The sequence below is a fragment of the Neofelis nebulosa genome, chromosome 3 (genome assembly GCF_028018385.1).
Source record: "Neofelis nebulosa isolate mNeoNeb1 chromosome 3, mNeoNeb1.pri, whole genome shotgun sequence".
Classification (NCBI taxonomy): domain Eukaryota; kingdom Metazoa; phylum Chordata; class Mammalia; order Carnivora; family Felidae; genus Neofelis; species Neofelis nebulosa.
Genome location: NC_080784.1, coordinates 9,544,164 through 9,565,753, shown reverse-complemented (window position 1 = coordinate 9,565,753; position 21,590 = coordinate 9,544,164). Strand labels below are relative to the sequence as shown.

Genomic DNA, 21,590 nt, shown 5'->3' with positions numbered 1-21,590 from the left:
ATATTTTTTCCATTATGTCTACGAAAGCTCCTTGAGGGAATGTTGTCAGTTCAGTAGGATGCAGTCACTGCTCGTGCAGGGGTTCAGACCCAGTCATTATCCAGTTTTCCTTGGAAAATTCCTTAGGAAGGTACCACACTGAAGACAGAGGTTTTCAAGCTCAGTAAGCCCAGTCAGAAAATTTTTGCTCCAGCACTGAGACAGATCAGTATTTGCAGTTATGCACCAGATGTAGCAGTTGGTTGGAGAAATATGTATTTAAACATTGAAACCAGTCAGCATAGTGAGAGACTCACATTCTGAGAAACACAGAAGGTGAGTCGGAGGAAGACGGACTCCAGACTCTAGTGTCCTGTCCTGTCTTCACTTCCAGGGACACGCTCCCAGAACGGCAAGGGGTGAGGAACCGCCCTACATCTAAATTGTTGTTGTGCAAGCTTGTGTGATAGGATTCACTACGTTTACTGTAAATCCAGGGTATGTCTGTGATTCCCCCCCCCCCCCCCCCCCCCCCCCCCGTGTACTTCTCCCCAGGGCATACACCAAAGGTTTTGTGGAAGGGAGGAAAAACACGTTTGTGTCCTGAATTATTCGCCACCTGCGTAAATCACTCAGTCCCTTTCTACCTTTATAAACCAAGGACCACACATCTGCACCTGTGGTTACACACGGGCTATACCAGAATCATCTAACGGCTATTATTTGATTAGTTTTTCAGTTTCTGATGAAGCTCCTTGAGTTTTATGTTCTTCAACATTCAGGCTTTAGACTGAATGTCAGTGTGGCTCTTTAAAATTTAAAGGTGAACAAATTAAATAAATAAAACTTAAAGCTGAAAGCGGAAAACAAGATCGCTACTCATTACATCTTAATAATGGAAGCATGTGATGACACTACAGCGAGCTTGAAAAAATCTTACACGTACTTGGAAAAATCCGCACTGCGCTTGTCTAGGTAGAGGACAAGCGTAAAACTGCCTGCCCTTGTTTTCGCCATCCTTCCGCACAACTCGTAGAACACACAGGCGCTTGTGTTTACCGCAGCGAGGACTGCCAGCATTTAATGCACAGGTACCATCTGTCATGTTAATTCCAAGTTCACTGTAACGACAGGTTACAAAGTTACTACAGCCCAACAGCGCTAAAGGGATAATCCCCACCGCCTTCCCCTGCATTAGAATTCTGCTCGTACCGGGGTACCCGGCTGCCTCCATCGGTTAAGTGTCAGACTTCGGCTCAGGTCATGATCTCATGGTCTGTGGGTTCGAGCCCCGCATGGGGCTCTGTGTTGTCATGACAGCTCAGAGCTTGGAGCCTGTTTCAGAATCTGTGTCTTCTTCTCTCTGTGCCCCTCCCCTGCTCACTCTCTCTTTCTCTCTCTCTCAAAAAATAAACATTAAAAAAAAAAAAAAATTCTGCTTGTATAAAGACGAGGTGCCAAAAAGGGGACCAGGGTCAATGGCACGTCATTCCACACACTGCTACCACATCTGTTTAATTCCTGTTTTTTTCAGGTAATCCTAACTTACCTCCAAAGCCACCTGTGCACCCAAAGCATGCAATTAACATTTCTGAAGTACGAAAACAGCTGAAATGTGTACCCAGCATACCTACTTTCCTTAGTTTTCATTTGTGATAACTGGTTCTTCCCTTACTCAGTAGTATAGGGTGGCCACTTTCATTTCCTCTAAAATATTCTCAAGTTCAGTAGCTCCCCAGCCCCCAAAGTAACTAGAATGACAGTCTTCTCTAATTATTTCCTCATCGGTAGCAAGCTCTCGTGGATGGCTGTGACAAGGCCAAAAAGATCAGTCTTTCTATCGTCCATTTTAAAGACAATTTTCTACGCTTTTCTTTGACCAAGGCTACTATAATAGTTGCAGTCATATTTCAGCAAGGCCTGGGCTGCCTGGCAGAGAAGAAATGTGTATTTTGTCAAGCCAGTAGGGAAGCTTTATTCTCCCCCACAATTAGGATCAACTGTATTAACATCCAGAAATAGCAAAGCTGGAAGGCAACAGGATTTTCTTTTCCATACTCCCTCCATTTTTCCGATGCCCCTTCCAAAAGAGGATACATTAAAATTTTAACTTCAAGAGAAGTTAAATATCTAGGTGGTGCAGAGAAGTCAAGAAACATCAAAAATGTGGGGCTGCCTGGGTGGCTCAGGCGGTTAAGCGTCTGACTTTGGCTCAGGTCGTGATCTCACTACTCATGAGTTCAAGCCCCGAGTCGGGCTCTGTGCTGACAGCTCAGAGCCTGGGGCCTGCTTGGAATTGTGTCTCCCTCTCTCTCTCTGCCCCTCTCCCACTCACGCTCAGTCTCTCTCTGTCTCTCAAAAATACATTAAAAAAAATTTTTTTAATAAAAAAAAAAAAACACTGACACCAAAGCAAGTAGACCATAAATGTGCTTTTAAAGAAACTGTTAAGAGAAAGAAAAAAAAAGGTAAAGAATATTGATAGGAGTGAAGTGATGCTTTCTTATAAAAAAAAAAAAATACACACTTGCAAACAGTTTTCTACATTATGGAAGTGGCTGTCTTAGATAACAATTAGTTGAACACTTCCAAGCCATCTGCTTCAACCTAGAAATCTCCAGAGTTCCATATTAGCCAAGAGAGGTTTAAACTCTTTCCTAGTAAAGCTTTCCTGGGGAGGGGCAAAGTGGAAGGGTGGAAGGTAGGATTCAGTTGGGGATAAAAGGCTCCAGGGGTCCCCTCTGGCTCCTCATTTCTGTCTTTCATTCCATTTTCTTCCTTGGTATAAAGCTAAAGAAAAACAACAGCCATATGCTCTCTTATCCCTGGCACTCAGAGTATGGGCTGCTGACTAGAAGCATCGGCATCACCTGGGAGAGCCTGAGAAACACAGAATTGGGGGAGCCTGGGGGGGCTCAGTCTGTGAAGCGTCCGACTCTTGGTTTCGGCTCAGGTCATGGTCTCAGAGTTCGTGGGATCGAGCCCCTTGTCAGGCTCAGCACTGGCAGTGCGGCAGAGTCTGCTTGTGATTCTCTCTCTCTCTCTCTCTCTCTCTCTCTCTCTGCTCCTCCCCCCTTCTTTCTCTCTCTCAAAATAAATCAATAAACTTAAAAAAGTAAAAGAAATACAGAATTATCCACCCTGCTCCAGATCGCCTACTGAATTAGAATCTGCATGTTAACAAGATTCCCAGGTGATTCGTATGCACATTGAGTCGTGAAGCAGAGTGAACGTAACCAAGATACTGATGCCACCTGTGATCGCATCAACTCTAAATATGCACAGCTAATCTTAATTTTATGATAGAAAACATCATCCAGGATAAATGTTCTGAGGAATCGAGGACTTCCTGGTTCCTCTTTGTTTCCATCATTATTTAAGAACTTTGTAAACTGTAGCAGAACATTTTCTTAGGTAAACTTAGCATAAGAATAGTTCAACTTATTTTATAATTAGGACCATCACTTTGAACATTAATAGACTATAAATGGTCTGTTAATGGATCGGGGTTGACAAATGTTTTCAGATAGCACATATTTTCGGCCTGTGGGTCTTAACAGTCTCCGTTGCGACTACTCAATTCTGTCTGATATTGTAGCATGAAAAGCGGCCATGCAAACTATGGAAACCAACGGGAATGGAATGTGTTCCAATAAAACTTTATTTATAAAATCAGGCGGGAGGCTGGATTTGGCTCTGCCAACCGTAGTTTCCTAAAGCAAAAGTCATCTGAACTGAGCAGCGCTGGATGCATAATAGGTTTTCAATAAATATTTGTTAATGAATAAATAACACTGAACACAGCTCAGATAAAAACTCTTCTCAAGAGAGAATACATCACCATGCACAACTGTGTAATTTTAAAATGGATAGGTTTTCAATGCTCAATTCATCATGGCTTAACTAATTTTACAGATAGGGTGATTCCTTATAATAAAACCACTGTCTACATTTTTTTGAACCCTTCAGTCTCACTGAATGTAGATTTTGTAGCTCAGTGGCATTTCAAGAATGAAAACAAACACAGGGAGGTAAAATGACTCATCCTAGCTGGCCCCAGGTGGTTCTCTTGGGGATCGAATACCCTGAAGGTTACAGGAAGCATGAATAAGGGGTGTTTCCCTGGTGTTGGAGGTGGCACTCTGCCAACCTTGATGTAACAGACGTGAGAAAATGGTAGTGATTCCGCCAGTTTTATTTCCTCACCCAAGCAAACCTCCGCACCAGCTCAGGAGAAACCTTCACCCAAACAAACACATGGATTCTCTGAATATGTACCACTGTGTTTTGTTCTGTATTTACACTAATTGGATCAAAGGCTTTAAACTGTTTCTAGCAGGTACTCTCAACTGCTAAAAAACTGGTTCGACCATCTAATTCATAATCCGGTCACTGGATAAAACTCCGGTATATCCAAAGACCAATCCGAAAATATGCCTCGCCAACAGAGCACGTATCGTGTAGTGTAGTGATGGGATCAGTAATTAAGAGAACAAAAGGCGAATTAATTACCATATAATTATTAAAGAAAAAAATAAACTGCCTATAAATTCTCTGAGTGGACCACCTGTTTTCACCTATTAGGTTGTGAGCTTCTGCTGGGCATCTTGTCCACAAGATGAACACTGAAGCTGCCAGACAAGGAGAAAAATGAAATAAATGACAGTAATTTGCAATTTATTCCTTGTAAAGTAGCTGGGTGCAGAAGGGCTGCTGGGTGAATGTATTTCATCACTTGACATATATTCTGCTAGTTGATCTTGATTGATTTTAGAGTCTCAGTCCTGGGGTTCTTATATTCAACACATACATAGGCTGCGGCGTTTCTAAGTAATGTTATGCACTGTGATTAATCATATGACCCTATTACTAATGGCTTATGAAGAAATCGTTTAAATTTAAGGTTACAGTAATGTTTTTTTAAATCCCTAATTCATTAGTTAAATTGTCTAAGATTTTCTACAAAGCACTAAGGAAACAAAAATATGCCAAGATATTTCAGCTGAGTACAAAGAATGCCACAACACTAAAATGATCACATCTACATCTTTGCTCTTAAGCTACAGAAAAGACTTAACAAATGACTTTCTTACAGGATGGTCTCCCAACTCAGATGCTCCAGACCCTACCTCCTTCATGACCTCTGATTAAAGTTCATTAGATGTTAACTGGGATTAAAATGTAAAGTTAGTCCTGATCCAGTCATTTAAATGCTTGGCCTCCATAGCTTAATTCAAACATCTGCCATTTCTTAGTATTATGGACACAAGTTAAAACAGATATTATAAATGACTGTGAATGAGATTTTTTGAGAGACGGTCAAGGAGAAATCATCAAGACTAACCGATGGCAAATTTAGTGTCGTGACAGGAAACTGGAGACAAAATCATGTACTGACCACACACCGCCTCGGAAATCTGTTAGCAAGTAAGCTCGAACGAAGGGTTCCCAGAGCCTGGTCTGGGCCTGCACATCAAGTGGCCCCTGGTGGTGCGGCCCAAGGGAAGAACCTTCCACTCAGCCAGGACACAGCCCATCGGTGGAGAAGCCAGTAACGCAAATCCCGCTGTGATCGCATGAAATCCCACGCACACCAACTCTCCCTCCGCCTCTCTCCCACTGGCAAGACAACACCCATGGGAAGGAAACGCTCCAACTTCACTTTATTTAAAAACGCAGGATGTACGGCACCTGCTTTCTGAAGGAAAAAGGAAAACACAGCTTGAAAAAGAAACTGTGGAGACATGTCTCTCTCTGATGGAGGCCCAAGAGCAGGTGGCCAGAGTAGAGAAGCCCCAGATAAAGATCTAGAGAGTGTGGACAGGTAGTTCTAGGTGCTGCCGTAATCACAGAAGGGGGACATCGTTTAGTAAAATTTCTCTATCTCCAGCGACAGCCATTGGGAGGCTGCTTCTAGATGGGAAGGTCAGAGTCTCAAAACATACCTGGTCTGCCTGTATTCACGAATTTGCAATGACAACTTTTCAAGTTCAGCTACAACTGTGGCACACACGCTCTCTGGGCCTTCGTGGCTGAAACACACACCATCCCACACGGCTGGAATACAGCCACCTTCTTCGGCAGCAATGCTGCTGAAAGTATCTCCTCTCTCTCTCTTTAGAAGACACATACTAAACTCTCATGACTAATAGTCTCCCTTTTGGAAGAACTATCTTTCTTTGGAAGGAAATATAAAAAAAAATGCAGGGGCACCTGGGTGGCTCAGTTGGTTAAGTTTCTGACTTCGGCTCAGGTCATGATCTCACAGCGTGTGAGTTCTAGCCCTGCTTTGGGCTCTGTGCTGACAGCTCAGAGCCTGGAGCCTGCTTCGGATTCTGTGTCCCCCTCTCTCTTTGCCCCCCACTTCGCGTTCTGTCTCTCTCTCTCTCAAAAATAAACATTAAAAAATGTTTTAAAATAATGCTAACAGTGGTAATTGCTATCGGGTGATATTTTTCTTTATACTTTGCAGTATTTTCCAAATATTCTGTACTGAGCACGTACATGGTTACAGTCAGAATAAAGTAACTTTGGGGGTGCCTGGGTGGCTGAGTTGGTTAAGAGCCAGACCCTTGATTTTGGCTGAGGTCGTGATTTCGCGGTTTTGTGAGTTTGAGCCCCACGTCGGGCTCTGCGCTGACAACTAGGAGCCTACTTGAGATTCTCTCCCTCTCTCTGCCCCTCCCCAACTTGTGCTCTCTCTCAAAATGAATAAACTTAAAAAAAAAAAAAAAAGAATAAAATAACTTTTTACAGATAGATGCAGAAAATTCTGTTTTTCATTCTCTTCCCTTCCCTAACATCATAAGCTAGAGAAAACACGGGAAGGAGACGGCTATAGTCATCTTTCCGGGTTTGATTCACCTTACCAACATCAATGCAGCTTCCTTAGCAGGGGCCGACTCTTCTGCTTCTCAAAACTTAATGCAAATACCTTCAAGATCAAGGTTAGAGGTACCATACCTGTTAGAAAATCCAGGGCTACCGCTTTTGAGGTCTGGTGATGAGGAGTGGGTTGTTTTTAACTTTTTATAGGCTGGACTAAATAATTTGGACTGAGAACAGGCCGTAGGTGATCCGTTTACTCTGTTAGATGGTTGAGTTCTATGGTTTGCTCTCTCCTTGGAGGGGTGCAGTGGATCCCTAAAACACATGTCAGTCGGAGGAGAGTTTTGAAATTCTCTATCTAGTATCCCACTTTGGCTTGTTTTTCCTTCCAAAGCACTGGATTTACTGCTGAAATCGGTCAAGACAAGGGTTGTAGTTCCAAATACTGTTCTCCTGTTGACCTTCACCTCTGTACTTGGTTTTCCAAAACTATTACAAGGATACTTCACTAAGCTGTCAAAGGCAATAGAATTGTCTTCATTGTTGATTACTGAATCTGGAAGGAGAGAGAAGTGATACTTCAGAGTTCCTAGAAGTGTGATAATATATTGACTATTTGAAACATCTTTTAAAAAAAAATTTTTTTTTCATTTATTTATTTTTTGAGAAACAGAGTGAGACAAAGCGTGAGTGGGGGAGGGGCAGAGAGAGAAGGAGACACAGAATCCCAAACAGGCTCCAGGCTCCGAGCTGTCAGCGCAGAGCCGGATGCGGGGCTCGAACCCACAAACCGCAAGATCATGACCTGAGCCGAAGTTGGATGCTCAACCGACTGAGCCACCCAGGTGCCCCGAAACATCTTTTTATATCGTTAAAACTTTTAGTTCACTTATGATGTTGAATGCATAGTACTATCAACACAGTTAGTTTGGACAATTCAGGATTAACTGTCTTCTCGTTAGGAAATAAAGTATCATAGAAAGGGCAATATTTCACCAACTCCTAGCAGCGCAGAGGTGGCTTTAACAAAGATTTATATTTGCTTGTTATTATTTTTTTACCATTTAAAAGTCATTCAGCTACCAATTTTGATCCTATTAGGCAACACAATAAAGCAGTGGTAATTAAGGGATGGTATATAGATCAGCAGTTAGAGGCCTGTCTCTGGATTATCAGGAATGTCTCTGTGAATGACACATATTGGGAAAGGCTTACTGAAATTAAACAAAGATGAATTACAAAGACTTGACATTAATTAAAAATGTTTCTTTTTTAAAAATATAATTTATTGTCAAATTGGCTAACATACAGCGTGCTCTTGGTTTTGGGGACAGATTTCCGTGTTTCATCACTTACATACAACACCCAGTGCTGATCCCAACAAGGGCCCTCCTCAGTGCCCATCACCCATTTTCCCCTTTCTGTGAATGGCACATAATGGGAAAGCCTTATTAAAACTGGACTAAGATGAATTACAAAGACTTGACACTAATTAAAAATGCTTCAACAAAGCATCCTAGCATTTTGGAATCCATACTATGTTCTAAATTGTAGTCTTTCATACTCAGAAAAATAACAAGAAAATAGTTAATGGGATGCAGAGAGGCGTTTCAGAATGTTGGAATGAATGAGGAGGCCTCAGACTGTGGTCTTCTGAGGGCTCTGTGCTGAAAGATACTGAACGGGGGGAGTGGATAGAAAAAGGAGGCGTGGTCCCTTCCAGCAATGCTGTGCAAGGGGTGGGGCGCCCCGAGAACAAAACACCCTGTGACAGCAACCACAATGTGGGGTCCATAAGTCAAGAATGAACTTTCTCATCTCTAATTGAAGGGAGAGAGAACACTTTGAGAACACAATAGAAACTGCATCAATGAGCTGGTTCCTAATCACGGGTTCGCTCTGAGGTTTTACATTCTCTGAACGCATGAAATTGTGAGCTGTAAAAAGAGTTATTTTAAAGGATTTCAATGAAATCAGTACAATTGTCTGGGTAAAGATTTTAATAACAAGGGGTAGGAAGGATAAAGAAGAGAAAAAATTCAGCATTTTTCTGTTCCACCTGCAAAGATATTCTTACAGAAATCCTCCCTTTCAGTTTATGAAGTGCTTGGACTGAATAACAAACTCAAAAGTTGCTGAAATCTGCATAAAACAAAGCTTTATTGAATAATTCATTAGAAATAGTAGAGAACAGATGTGATCATCTCATTTTTTTGAGATACAAAGGCACATACTCTTTTAGCACAAGCATGTTTTCACTCCTCGTTTAAGAAAAAAAAAAAAAAAGGACTGAACAGAATATTAGCATGGTTTACATGCAAAGCCTGGCAATTCCTTTAAACCTTGCAGAAAGAAAGCATTTTACTTAGGAAATATCAAGATGGAACAAGATATACAGCTTTGTATAATTAGCTGCCTTTGAACTCAAAATCAAAATTCAGTCTTACCAATAGGTCTTGAAGTCAGGCAAGCATCACAAGCCTTCGAAGACGGCCTGTTTATGAGCGTGCAGACCACACACGTCCACTGCTCTTCGGATTTCCGAGCCACATGGTCCCCTCTGCTGGATGGCCAGGTGACCGTAGTGTTTCTCCTTGGCAGCGTGCTACCAGAGAATTTTGTAACGTTAACCATTACCACTCTTACAGTTGCCTTGTTCCTATACATTCAGGGTATTTTAGAAACTCTTACAGAAACATTAACGTCCAAATGTGTACAAGCCCTAACTATCTCAGAATAAAACGTTTCCGCTTGTGTCCCGCTGACTGCTATTAAAGACAGAAATAACAAATAAATGTTTTTGTTTACAGTCAGAGCTGTGGTTTTGTTTTTTTAAAACCCTCTAAGAACATTGGACATAACCACTAGGAAGCATTTCTCAAATAACGTTTTAAGTAAGCGGCACTCTTCCCAAAGCCAACCTAAGATATCTCTGTTCAACCCAACTAGCGGGTGGGGATGAAGCAAAGACTTGGGCAGAAATTAGAACGTGGAAAGCAGAACGAGAAACATTTTACACTTCCTTCATGTCCAGATCTCTCCAGAATTTCTCAACACTATCCACTAAGCACTACACCAAATAGCTGATCTGTAACGAAGAAAAAGATCCCCAGCCTCGGCGTACTTTCCTTCGGGCAAATCTGTTTCATGTTAGATATCTAATAAGATTAGTAAGAAAACAGTAAAACCAACCCTGATTTTTGGACACAAAAGTGAATCATGATTTTCCAACTGGAGTTCCTGACTGGTTATTTGTCGTTACACAAAATGCCTTTAAAAGCTCTGATAAAGTCCTACTCTTAAACACATAGTGCCGGGATGCCTGGGGGGGCTCAGTCGGTTGAGCGTCTGACTTGCGCTCAGGTCACGATCTCATGGTTCACGACCTCGGGCCCCACATCGCGCTCTCCGCTGTCAGCTCAGAGCCCGCTTCAGATCCTCTGTCCCCCTCTGTCTCTCCCCCTCTCCCGCTCACTCTCTTTCTCAGTCTCTTGCTTTCTAAATAAATAAATGAATAAATACACTTACAAAACAACAGAACCCCGTTCTGTAGAGCATGTCACGTGGGTAAGCACCACGGCAGCATCACAGGTCCCTTTATTCCCAACATTAATACAGAAAAAGCTCTTTTGGTAAAAGCCACGGTGCCTTACATCTCACAACATGAGTTCTTTGACTCCCAGAGGTACCTGGTCTCCTGTAACATTTTGCTCCTTACATATAATTACACCAGTTGTTGAATTCACCCTTGTCTGGTGAAATAACAAACAACATAAGCAAATCTGGAAATCAGACACATGTCACTGTGGCCCTTTGATGTTTACTGACTTTTTTCTTATTCCTATGGAATACCAGACCTTCCACAGAATTTGCTTGACCTAACTCCTGCCCTCCTCCCAACTTACTCTGAAAGGCAGCAAGATGTATTTATTCATAATGAAATAAACACAATTTAAGTACTCCTCAGATTTTCAACAAGCTCCAATTTTTCACCTCTCTTATCTTCTAGCCTATAGATTTCACTAACCATTAAGCATATATTCACTGTGACCTACATAGGGCAGCTTTGGAAGCATTTTTCCCCCTACTGCTCCACTGTTAATCACTACCGAGAAATTCTTTCCAATCCCCACCTGGATGTGCAACAGGAATTTCCAATTTCATGTAGTAGTGGACTGTGGAATGGTGTCCTGAAGGCATCGCATCATAATGCCAGGAACCTGTAAAGGTGAATTTACAAAGAGGACCTTTGCAGATGTCCTCTTGACATGGGGGAGATTACCCTGGATTATCTGGGTGGTCCCTTACTCCAAATACAAGTGTCCTTATAAGAGAGAGGCAGAGGGAATTTGATACCCATGCAACAGAAGGCGATGTGACCAGAGAGGCAGAGACTGGAGTGACGCATACCACAAGCGAAGGAAGCCGGGCAACCACCGGAGGCTGGAAAAGGCAGTGGGTTCTCCTCTAGTGCCTCTGGAGGGAACACAGCCCTGCCCACACCTTTGGCCCCAGTGAAACTGCTGTTGAACTTCTGGCATCCACAACTGTGCGAGAATACATTTCAGTTGCTTTAAACTATCAGGTTTGTGGTAGTTTGTTATGGCAACCACAGGAAGCTAGTGCAAACAAAATGCACGATCACTTCCCCAGCCCCAACACACACACACACACACACACTCCTTTGCAACTGCCAGTCTGTCTCATCTCAGTAAACGCCATCACTGTGCACTCCACCCGTCAGGCCAAACACCCACAAGAAGTCATTCCTAACACTTCTTACCCTCACATCCCACATCCAATGCACCAGCAAATCGCGTAGGCTCTGCTCCAGGGGCAGACTTACCCTGAAGCTCAAGAAGCTTCCGTAGCTCAGTGTGTTCTCCTCTAGGGACCGGAGTGGGGACCGGGAACAACAGAAGCAGGAACCCCAGCAGCCTGCCGGGGGCCGACAGCACCCTCGGCAGTGTCCGCCCCGGCGTTCTTGGTAGGCAAGGCCCGTGCCCCGCCAGCACTATCCCGCACCTGCCCGGTGCCAGGGACCATGTGCCCTGGTGGCATCGGGAGCCGCTGCACCGTCTCGACTTTCAGGAGAAGGACCTGAGACAGCCCGCCCATCCTTCGCTCAAGGGCCAGGATGACCCAGGCTGCAAGGCCATCCACCATGCACACCCCCCTACCACCAGCCCAGGACCAGCCTGGAAGAGGTGAGACGTCAGAGGCAGCCGAGGGAGAGCCGAGGGCTGGCTGTCTCCTCCAAGGTCCTCGGGCCACCAGCATCAGCATCGTGTGGGAACTTGTCCGACACCCAGACTCTCAGGCCAGGCCCTCCCCGGGCCTTCAACTTCGGGGCCGAGGCCCAGCCATCTGTGCGGACAGCCCTCCAGAAAACTGTGGTGCACACGGACATTTTAAGAACCGTCGCTCCGAGGGCCTCCCCACAGACAGCAAGTAGCGCTTGAGCAAAACGGTACAGGGCAAGCGAGAGATGTGCCACCACTGGCAGCCGATTGTGAAGCCAAAGGACAATCTGCTCGTCTATTGATAATGACAAAATACGATGTTGTTGATGGTGAAACTACAAGGCAAGTAGTAGGCAAGGAGCCAAAACACGGAAGAAGGTAATCGCCCAGCCGTGGCAGGTAGCTGAGAGAGTCTTACTTGTCTGATGCCTGCGGTGTTTAAAAACTAAAAGTTGTTATCTATTTCTTATTCTAAATATTCACAGTAAAAGCAAACTTTGCATTCATACTTTTTAATATATTTTTTTTTCATAAAGAAGTTCCCTAAATTGTTTAAGTTTCACTCCTTAACCTTACCTGAACTTCTAATATAGCCTAAGGGGCGCCTGGGTGGCTCAGTCAGTTAAGCGTCTGACTTTGGCTCAGGTCGTAATCCCACAGTTCATGGGTTCGAGCCCCACATCAGGCTCTGTGCTGACAGCTCGGAGCCTGGAACCTGCTTCGGATTCTGTGTCTCCCTCTCTCTGCCCCTCCCCCACTTGCACTATCTCTCTCTCTCTCTCTCTCTCTCAAAATAAAAAAGAAACCATTTAAAAAAATAAAATAAAAAGAGCCTAAACTGAACCATTTTTTACCACCCACCCCACCCCAGCCAAGCTGCCATCATTTACCACTGGCACTAGTGAGGGCACCCAGATGTCATTCCTTCACTCTGGTCACACCACAGTCCCTTTTCCACACAGTGGGCGCACGATCCTCGTAAAACACAAGTCAGTTTACGTCATCCGTCTGCTCAAAACCTTCCAGTGGCTTCCCGGCTAACTCAAAGTCAGTGGACCCCACGCTGCCCACGGTGACCACTTGACATATGAATCGGTTACTTCTCTCTCGTTCCACACCTCCGATGCATCCTAGCATACTCAGAATAAAACCACAACTTCTTCTCATGGCCGGGCGGGCCCTGCGAAGTGGAGCAGCCCTGCGCCCACATTCACTCTGCTCCGCTCAGTCATGCCTGCCTTCTTTCTCTCCATGACACCAGAGACTTCTTCATGCTTCTCCAGTCGCCTTCTCCTCCGCCCCTGATCTTTACAAGACATCAGACCTTCTCAAAAGTCTCCTCAGGGACTTCATCCACCCAACCTATTGAAAATGAGCTTCCCTGTCGCCATGTGTCCCCTCACTGAGGCTGATGCTTCTTCCGAGCACTGCGTGTCATTATCTGACATCTTACACATACATGGACATAGAGCCTTTTCTTAAGATCTCCTCCCACTGCAATATAGAGTTCCACAGATATGCCACAAAGAGAGGTTTAATGAATGAATTTTGTCCTATGTTATCTACTGAATTTGCTTTCTGGAAGATCACCATTTCTTGGCTGTCATCCCTCAAGCCTCACCTGCTCTAACGGCCTGGATGTCCCTCTCTAAATCACTTTCCAGGGCTCTTCCAAAGCGCTCCTTTTCTTCTTCTCATCAGCAAAGTGAAAGCAACCTCAAGGCTTTCTCCGGGACTTTCCCTGCTTCTCTTAGGACATACTCTCAGTGACTGCAAACACTAGCGGGTTCAACTATGATCTCAGGTTATCAGGTAATGGGGAGGGGCTGTGTTCTTAGAAACCAAAGGCTTAAGATACAGGTGGAGGATGAGGGTGTCGCCAAGGAAATCTTTGCCCTTCTCAACGGAAACCACGTACAAGTACGGGAAACAACTCATTTTGCTGTGTCAAAACAAAACAGACTATTTTGTCAAAGGTAGAAATGTACACATTAATTAAAAAAAAAAGAAAGTTAGGTAAAATAAAGCACCATTTAAAGAATGTTTGAATAAAAAGAACACCCAGGGGCGCCTGGGTGGCTCATTCAGTTACACGTCTGACTTCGGCTCAGGTGGTGATCTCACAGCTTGTGGGTTCGGGTCCCACATCTGGTTCTGTGCTGACAGCTCAGAGCCTGAAGCCTGCTTCAGATTCTGTCTCTCTCTCTCTCTCTCTCTCTCTCTCTCTCTCTATCCCTCCCCTGCTCACACACCCTCTCTCTCTCTCTCTCTCGAAAAATAAACATTGAATAAAAAGAACATCTGGGGCGCCTGGGTGGCTCAGTCGGTTGGGCGTCCGACTTCAGCTCAGGTCACGATCTCGCGGTCCGTGAGTTCAAGCCCCGCGTCGGGCTCTGGGCTGATGGCTCGGAGCCTGGAGCCTGCTTCCGATTCTGTCTCCCTCTCTCTCTGCCCCTCCCCCGTTCATGCTCTGTCTCTCTCTGTCTCAAAAATAAATAAACGTTAAAAAAAACCCACAAAAACCCTTTAAAAAAAAAAGAACATCCATGCTGTTGCCCAACTGCTATTTCAATGGAACCAACTGCTACTCCATTCTAACAGGGCCCCTTCCTCACGGGACACTGATACTTCCCGGGGTGACTCCAGTCTCACCGGGACCCTCCCTCATGGGGCACAGGGCCTTCCTGGGAGCCCTCCAGAACATGCTTCTTCTGCTGAAAGGAATTTACTATCATGAGTCTTGAGAGAAGAGGCTTAAGCAGGAAGCACCTTAGATCTGCCTTTATTCTTTCCACCTGTTCTGTCTGTGGAGTGCCCAGCCAAGGGCGCCTCGGTGGGTTCCGGTTCCCGAGACTGGAGCTTTTACACCTTTTTACTAATCCCATGAATTACACCAATGTTCATTTTGGCTACAAGACCCACAGATTCCCATGCTAGTGTAAAATAATTTGAGCTGGGTTTCTTTCCTTGTACTCAGAAGAATCCCTTTTAAATTATGTTTTTAAACATGACAATTGTGTGATCAAACTCGCTTCCCAAAACAAGGCTATCCTATCAAGACTAACCCGTTAGAGATTTTCCTCATTCATGTCTCCTAAGTGCCTTGTGATTGCTCCGTTTCCCCTCAGACATCTCTGCCAGCTCAGACCTGCCTTAAGAATTGGCTCGTAGGGGCATCTGGGTGGCTCAGTCGGTTAAGTGTCTGACTTCAGCTCAGGTCATGATCTCGTGGTCGCTGAGTTCGAGCCCCTTGTCGGACTCTGTGCTGACGGCTCGGAGCCTGGAGCCTGCTTCAGATTCTGTGTCTCCCTCTCTCTCTGCCCTTCCCCCCTTACACTCTCTCTCAAAAATAAATAAACATTAAAAAAAAAAAAAGAACCTGCTTGTGAACATCAGTAACTTCTCATTAACTAGCAACCAATTCTCAATACTTTCCAAATTAGATGGTTTTCAGAGACCTGAACGTGTCTCCTGGTAGGAACAAACAGCCCCCCCCCCCTCCCCCCGCCCCCCGGCAGCTCTCCACATGCATGTTCCTGCCTCATGTCTTGGAGGAATTCCTTCCACAGATCTCAAAGGTCACCTTCTTCACCTTTCCTTGCCCTCCCCAAAGTGGAAGAACGACTCCACTGCTTTGGTACAAAAGTGCCCTCTGCAGCACTTCCATTCCAAACCCGGGGGGCGGTTAATGATCTACTTACTCATTCACTCCCCACCTTAGGCTCTGACGGGCTAAATTTTAACTGTTTTTTTATGTTTATTAATTTTGAGAAAGAGAGAAAGAGCATGCACACACGTGTGCGCGGGGAGGGGCAGAGACAGAGGGAAAGAGAGAATCCCAAGCAGACACAGAGCAGACCCTGACACAGGGCTTGCTCCCACAAACCGGGAAATCGCGACATTGAGCCGAAACCAAGAGTCGGACGCTGACCGACCGAGCCACCCAAGCACCCCTAAACTTTGTCTATGTATTTGCAGTACCTGAATTATAACAGACACTAATTAAGACAGTAGTAACAAATTTTCAAAGATTTATAAAACAAAGACTAGCACAGAAAAGGAAAAGACATTAAAAAAAAAAAATTTTTTTTTTAAAAAAAGAGGGGCGCCTGGGTGGCTCAGTCGGTTGAGCATCCGACTTCGGCTCAGGTCACGATCTCACGGTCCGTGAGTTCGAGCCCCGCGTCGGGCTCTGGGCTGATGGCTCAGAGCCTGGAGCCTGTTTCGGATTCTGTGTCTCCCTCTCTCTCTGCCCCTCCCCTGTTCATGCTCTGTCTCTCTGTGTCTCAAAAATAAATAAACGTTAAAAAAATTTTTTTTTTTAAAAGAAAAGGAAAAGACAGCGGTTTCCTCATAAGGAAAAAATACTCACCTGTATATATTACGCTAGCTCGTATACAAAGAGCCAACAATAAATGGTGTAAGTATTCAGTGCGGCGTAATCCATAAACACTAAAATTGGGGAGGGCTTCATGAAGGAGTTAAATAAACTTTGTGTGATTCAAAGAATAAAAGGGATCAATGCTGTTGGGCTTTTGTATTTCTTCAACTAAATTTGAGATGACTTTAACTTAGGATGAGGAAATGGAATCAACATTAAAAATGTTCAAAAACTCATCCAGAAAATGAACAGAATACACTTCGGTATAGAAATCTCTAAGAATAGGACAAATGCTACTAGTTTTCAAATGTCTTATTATACACACATTTGTTTCTCAATATACAGTTGCTTTTCCAAATGATGTCTTAAGCTGAATGCCAATGCGTAAGTCAGAAGTAGCTTAGGAGAGAGGACGCATTGCAGGGCTCAGAATATTTGCAGCAGAGCAAGGCCTCCCCTAGCTTACAAATGCCCCTATGTCTGTTGCAGGGAACCCTTCGGTCTTTAAAACCTAGTTTCCAACAACCTTTGGAATCAACATTTACATGATAATCAACATATTTCTTTGATCATGTGGAAGAATACTTTTTGTTAAACCCCCAAAACTATCAATTCACAGAAAACAAATATAGAACATCAATCATTTATTCAGGAGACAAACATTTATCCAATGTCCTTCTGCCAGATACTGTGTCATACACATTTGGTCAGATAAGTGTACACCTATAACATTAAAACTAAGAAAACCATAAATCTGCACAATAAATATATTACCTAAATATACCTCAGATCTTGGTGGCAGTACGGTGGGGTGAAGAAGCCGAGAGGAAGAAGCTGAGTGGTTGGGGAGCTTAGAACAAGAGAAGGGGGGATGAAAAGGAAACCACAGGGGCAGGGAGGGCGGGGAGACTGCCGCAGACACACGGGGGAAGGCGCAGATGGGGGCCTCCCCCATAGACCGCCTCCGGCCCATCACCTCCAGCCCGTGGGCCTAAGCCTGCCATTGGGCAAGATGGCGCCTCCCTCCCCAGGGTCCACAGCTGCTTCCTTCCCTGCTTGGGCACTTATTCCTCAGCACATCACTGTGTCTTCCTGGCTCACTCTTTTGCTCCTACTCTGGATATTCCCTGAAGCTCAGACCTTGGTTCCTGCCTCTCTACGTTCCCTGTGCACTGATTTCTTTTGAGTATTTCACTTAGTGAGGGCACCTGGGTGGCTCAGCCGGTTGAGCGTTGGGACTCCTGGTTTGGGCTCAGGTCATGATCCAGGGTCATGGGATCCAGCCCCATGTCAGGCTCCTCACCGAGGATGGAACCTGCTTAAGATTCTCTCTCTCCCTCTGTGCCTCTCCCCTGCTGGTGCTCCCTCTCCCTCTCTCCAACATGAATAAATAAACAAAAACAAAAGGAAGACTTGCCCGTAATAACCATCAAGCCATGACCTGCCAACTGTGACAGGGCCCATCACACATCTCTTCAGACAGTCCACTGTTGCTTTACATGGACAAAATTCATCTTTTCTACTCTATCCCAACTCTCCCAGACCCTCTGAGTGAACATTTCTATTATTTGGTCTGAAACTTCTTACATCACCTTACATATCAAACCTGTCAAAATTCTCGCTGACTTTTAAGATTTTTAACCCAAGTCCCGCTCCTCTTCTCCGTTGCCAGGGTCCTGACCTCAGGCCCGGCAACTGTCACTGCACCAGCTTCTTGGCCTCCCCCCCAATGAAGAGTCCTTAATCTCCTGAGTTAGGCAATCCATCAACCATTCCAGAACAGCTAATGATTCCTAGTCTTTGATCCCCTTCTACCTGTAAAACTGGCTCTGACGGTCCACCAACCCAGAGCCTCCTGTGGCGTGGCCCGTGTTACCGTCATTCCCTCGACCATGCCGTGATTATTCATTAACGGCCAGGGTCTCCGTGCTCCACCTTCCCAATGGTGTTTGTTTTCTCAGTTCACCAAAGTGCTAACTGTCTTTTAAAAGTAAACTTCAGGGGCGCCTGGGTGGCTCAGTCAGTTAAGCATCAGACTTCGGCTCAGGTCATGATCTCGCGGTTCGTGAGTTCGAGTCCCGCGTCGGGCTCTGTGCTGACGGCTCAGAGCCTGGAGCCTGCGCCAGATTCTGTGTCTCCCTCTCTCTCTCTGCCCCTTCCCTGCTCATGCTCTGTCTCTCGCTCAAAAATCAAACATTTAAAAAGAAAAAGAAAAGCAAACTTCACACTTTTTCTATGACATCTTTCCAGCTTTGTGTGTACATATAAACACTTAACATCCCTGAACTCTTACGGCACTTCATGTGCTTTGTGTCTGTACTGGTTATTTTGGCTTATGATCACATACACTCCTTTATATTATTACTTTTTAAATGCTTATTTATTTTGAGAGACAGAGAAAGTGTGAGCAGAAGAAGAGCAGAGACAGAGGGAGAGAAAGAAAATCCCAAGCAGGCTCATGCTCAGCGCGGAGCTCGACGTGGGGCTCGATGCCACGGACTGTGAGATCATGACCTGAGCTGAAATCAAGAGTGAGACACCTGGGTCAGCCACCCAGGCGCCCAACACTCCTTTATATTATTGATATTTGTCCCAGGCTTTCCCAAAGGGACCTAAAGCCTTTTACCAGGGTAACTGAGCACTGGGGAAAAGGAAGTAATCAGACGTTTTGGGGACCACTGGACACTGGCTCCAAACAGAGGCTAATCAAAGAGACTCAAAACAGCACTGTGCTCCACTGAGAAAGTAGGGGCTTAGAGAGGTCAGGTGATCAAGGGAGTCGTAGCTCAGATCCATCTCAGTGGGGTCCCTGAACCTATCCTGTGGTTATTTCCCTAGTTCTGGAAGGCGTAATTGGAATAGACATACTCAGTAGCCGGAAGAGTCACCGCGTTCTTGTTTAGCAAGCAGCCAATTATTTAACCAATAAGACAAGAATTTTGTAAAGAGATCTGCCTTAGGTTTTTTAGTATTATTTCTAACTAAAGCAAAAAACCTTTGAAGAGAGTTGCATTTGTCCAATTATTGACCTATCTACACCTCCTGGTAATCATTTTACAAACAAGATAAAAACCAAATGCTAGATATTAACATCTGAACTGCATTTGTTCTACTGAATCCAGAAGTGGTCCATTTATCGTCTTCAGCTTATCCTGTTTTCTGTTGTGGTTGTTGTTTAATTTGACAGAGAGAGAGAGTGTGCGTGAGCGGGGGATGGGGGAGAGAGAGAGGGAGAGGGAGGGAGAGGGAGGGAGAGGGAGGGAGAGGGAGGGAGAGGGAGGGAGAGGGAGGGAGAGGGAGGGAGAGGGAGGGAGAGAGAGGAGGAGAGAGGGAGAGAGAGGGAGAGAGAGGGAGAGAGAGGGAGAGGGAGAGAGAGAGGGAGAGAGGGAGAGAGAGGGAGAGAGGGAGAGAGAGAGAGAGAGGGAGAGAGAGAGAGAGAGGGAGGGAGAGAGGGAGGGAGAGAGAGGGAGGGAGGGAGAGGGAGGGAGGGGGAGAGAGAGAGGGAGGGAGAGAGGGAGGGAGAGGGAGGGAGGGGGAGGGAGGGAGAGGGAGGGAGGGAGAGGGAGGGAGAGGGAGGGAGAGGGAGAGGGAGAGAGAGAGAGGGAGAGAGAGAGAGAGAGAGGGAGAGAGGGAGAGAGAGAGAGAAAGAGAAAGAGACTGAGAATCTTAAGCAGGCTCCATACTCAGGGCGGAGTCCAACGCGGGGCTCAATCCCACAACCCTGGGATCATTACCTGAGCTGAAATCAAGAGTCGGGCGCTCAACTGACTGAGTCACTCAGGAGCCCTATCCTGGTGTTTTGATAATGTTATTTACCATTTCCTTCCAAGGGTTCAAATGACTTTGAATTATGTTCTTACTAATAGTTTTTGAGTTAGCCAATTAGGGCAAATGGTATATACGTTTACATTAGGTAACTCACCATATGTCAACATGTTGAGGATTTTCTTTTTGACAGCGAGGACAGAAATATGTCATCCTGTTATTCTCTCCTAAGCGACACACAGTTATTTTGCAACAGCACTGACAACAGTTAGGACGCTTGTAAACCTTATAGTGTTTAGAGATAACAGATCCAGTTTTCCGGCACTAAAAACAAACAAAAACCAAACATTATAATATTTCTATAAGACAGTGTTGCTAAGGAGCCAAAGATACGTTCTTGAAAGTCATTTCTGAAAATAATTTGGTTAAAATTTACATGTTTGTACATATGTCCATATAATCTTTTCTTTTCATCTGAGAAAAAGGTATTGACAAGATTCAGCAATATTTGTCAAACAACATTTGTGTGAAATAATTAAGTCATTATTGTACAACTTATTAGTATTCAAAATTATCCTTTGCATAGCATTATCTTTTTATCTAAATGGGATACAAAAGTTCTAAATGTCTCTCATGCTTTTAAGGTTTTTTTTTTTTTTAAATTAAACATAATTATGTGGTTATAAGAAAAAGACTAGATTAACTTCAAATCTGATTTGTTTTTAGAACACTAAAGCTGCTCACTTTCTTTCAACAGACAAAAACAAAACATTATTTCTAGGGCCAAAAACTTGAGATCATCTTCTTTGTTGATCTGACAATACTTTTTCACTTTTCATCTTACAAATTCACTAAAAAAGAAAATAAAAATTCAAATGCCTTCCTAGCCAAGAACATGTTCCATTTGGTATACATTCTAACTCAAAAGACATTTTGATATTCCCTGTCACAGTTTTATTCTACTCACATATATATACTTAAAGCTCCTAAAAAGAGGATGTTTTGGGTTTACATCAGCACTGCGAAAATCTCAAGACCCAGAAATATGACTCACCATATGTAAGATGAAAATCACACAAACAACCTCTTTCGATTTAAACGAAGTATTAAAATACCCAACTTAACAGGGGCAGAAAATGGATAGTTCTCTATAATCACCTTCCCCTGGAAGAATAAGTAAGCATACAGAATATTAAAATAGTTATGGGGTGGGGCTCCTGGGTGGCTCAGTCAGTTAAGCGTCCGACTTCGGCTCAGGCCATGATCTCGTGGTTTTTGAGTTCAAGCCCCGCGTTGGGCTCTGTACTGATATTTCAAAGTCTGGAGCTTGCTTCAGATTCTGTGTCTCCTTCTCTCTCTGCCTCTCCATTGCTCCCACTCTCTCTATGTCTCTC

At 44.5% G+C, this 21,590-nt stretch overlaps 1 protein-coding gene across 4 annotated transcripts in view; it reads right to left on the bottom strand.

Moving 5' to 3' along the window:
* The window catches only part of NEIL3 (nei like DNA glycosylase 3), a 58,382-nt gene that overhangs the window by 1,009 nt on the left and 35,783 nt on the right, over positions 1 to 21,590 (bottom strand). For 3 of the 4 annotated variants that reach the window (XM_058719928.1, XM_058719929.1, XM_058719932.1), the window contains 4 exons: positions 20,354 to 20,520; positions 9,255 to 9,412; positions 6,943 to 7,363; positions 926 to 1,100 (listed from right to left, as the gene is read on the bottom strand). In XM_058719928.1, the coding sequence (XP_058575911.1) occupies positions 926 to 1,100; positions 6,943 to 7,363; positions 9,255 to 9,412; positions 20,354 to 20,520 (921 nt within the window). The other variant, XM_058719930.1, reaches the window with a different exon arrangement.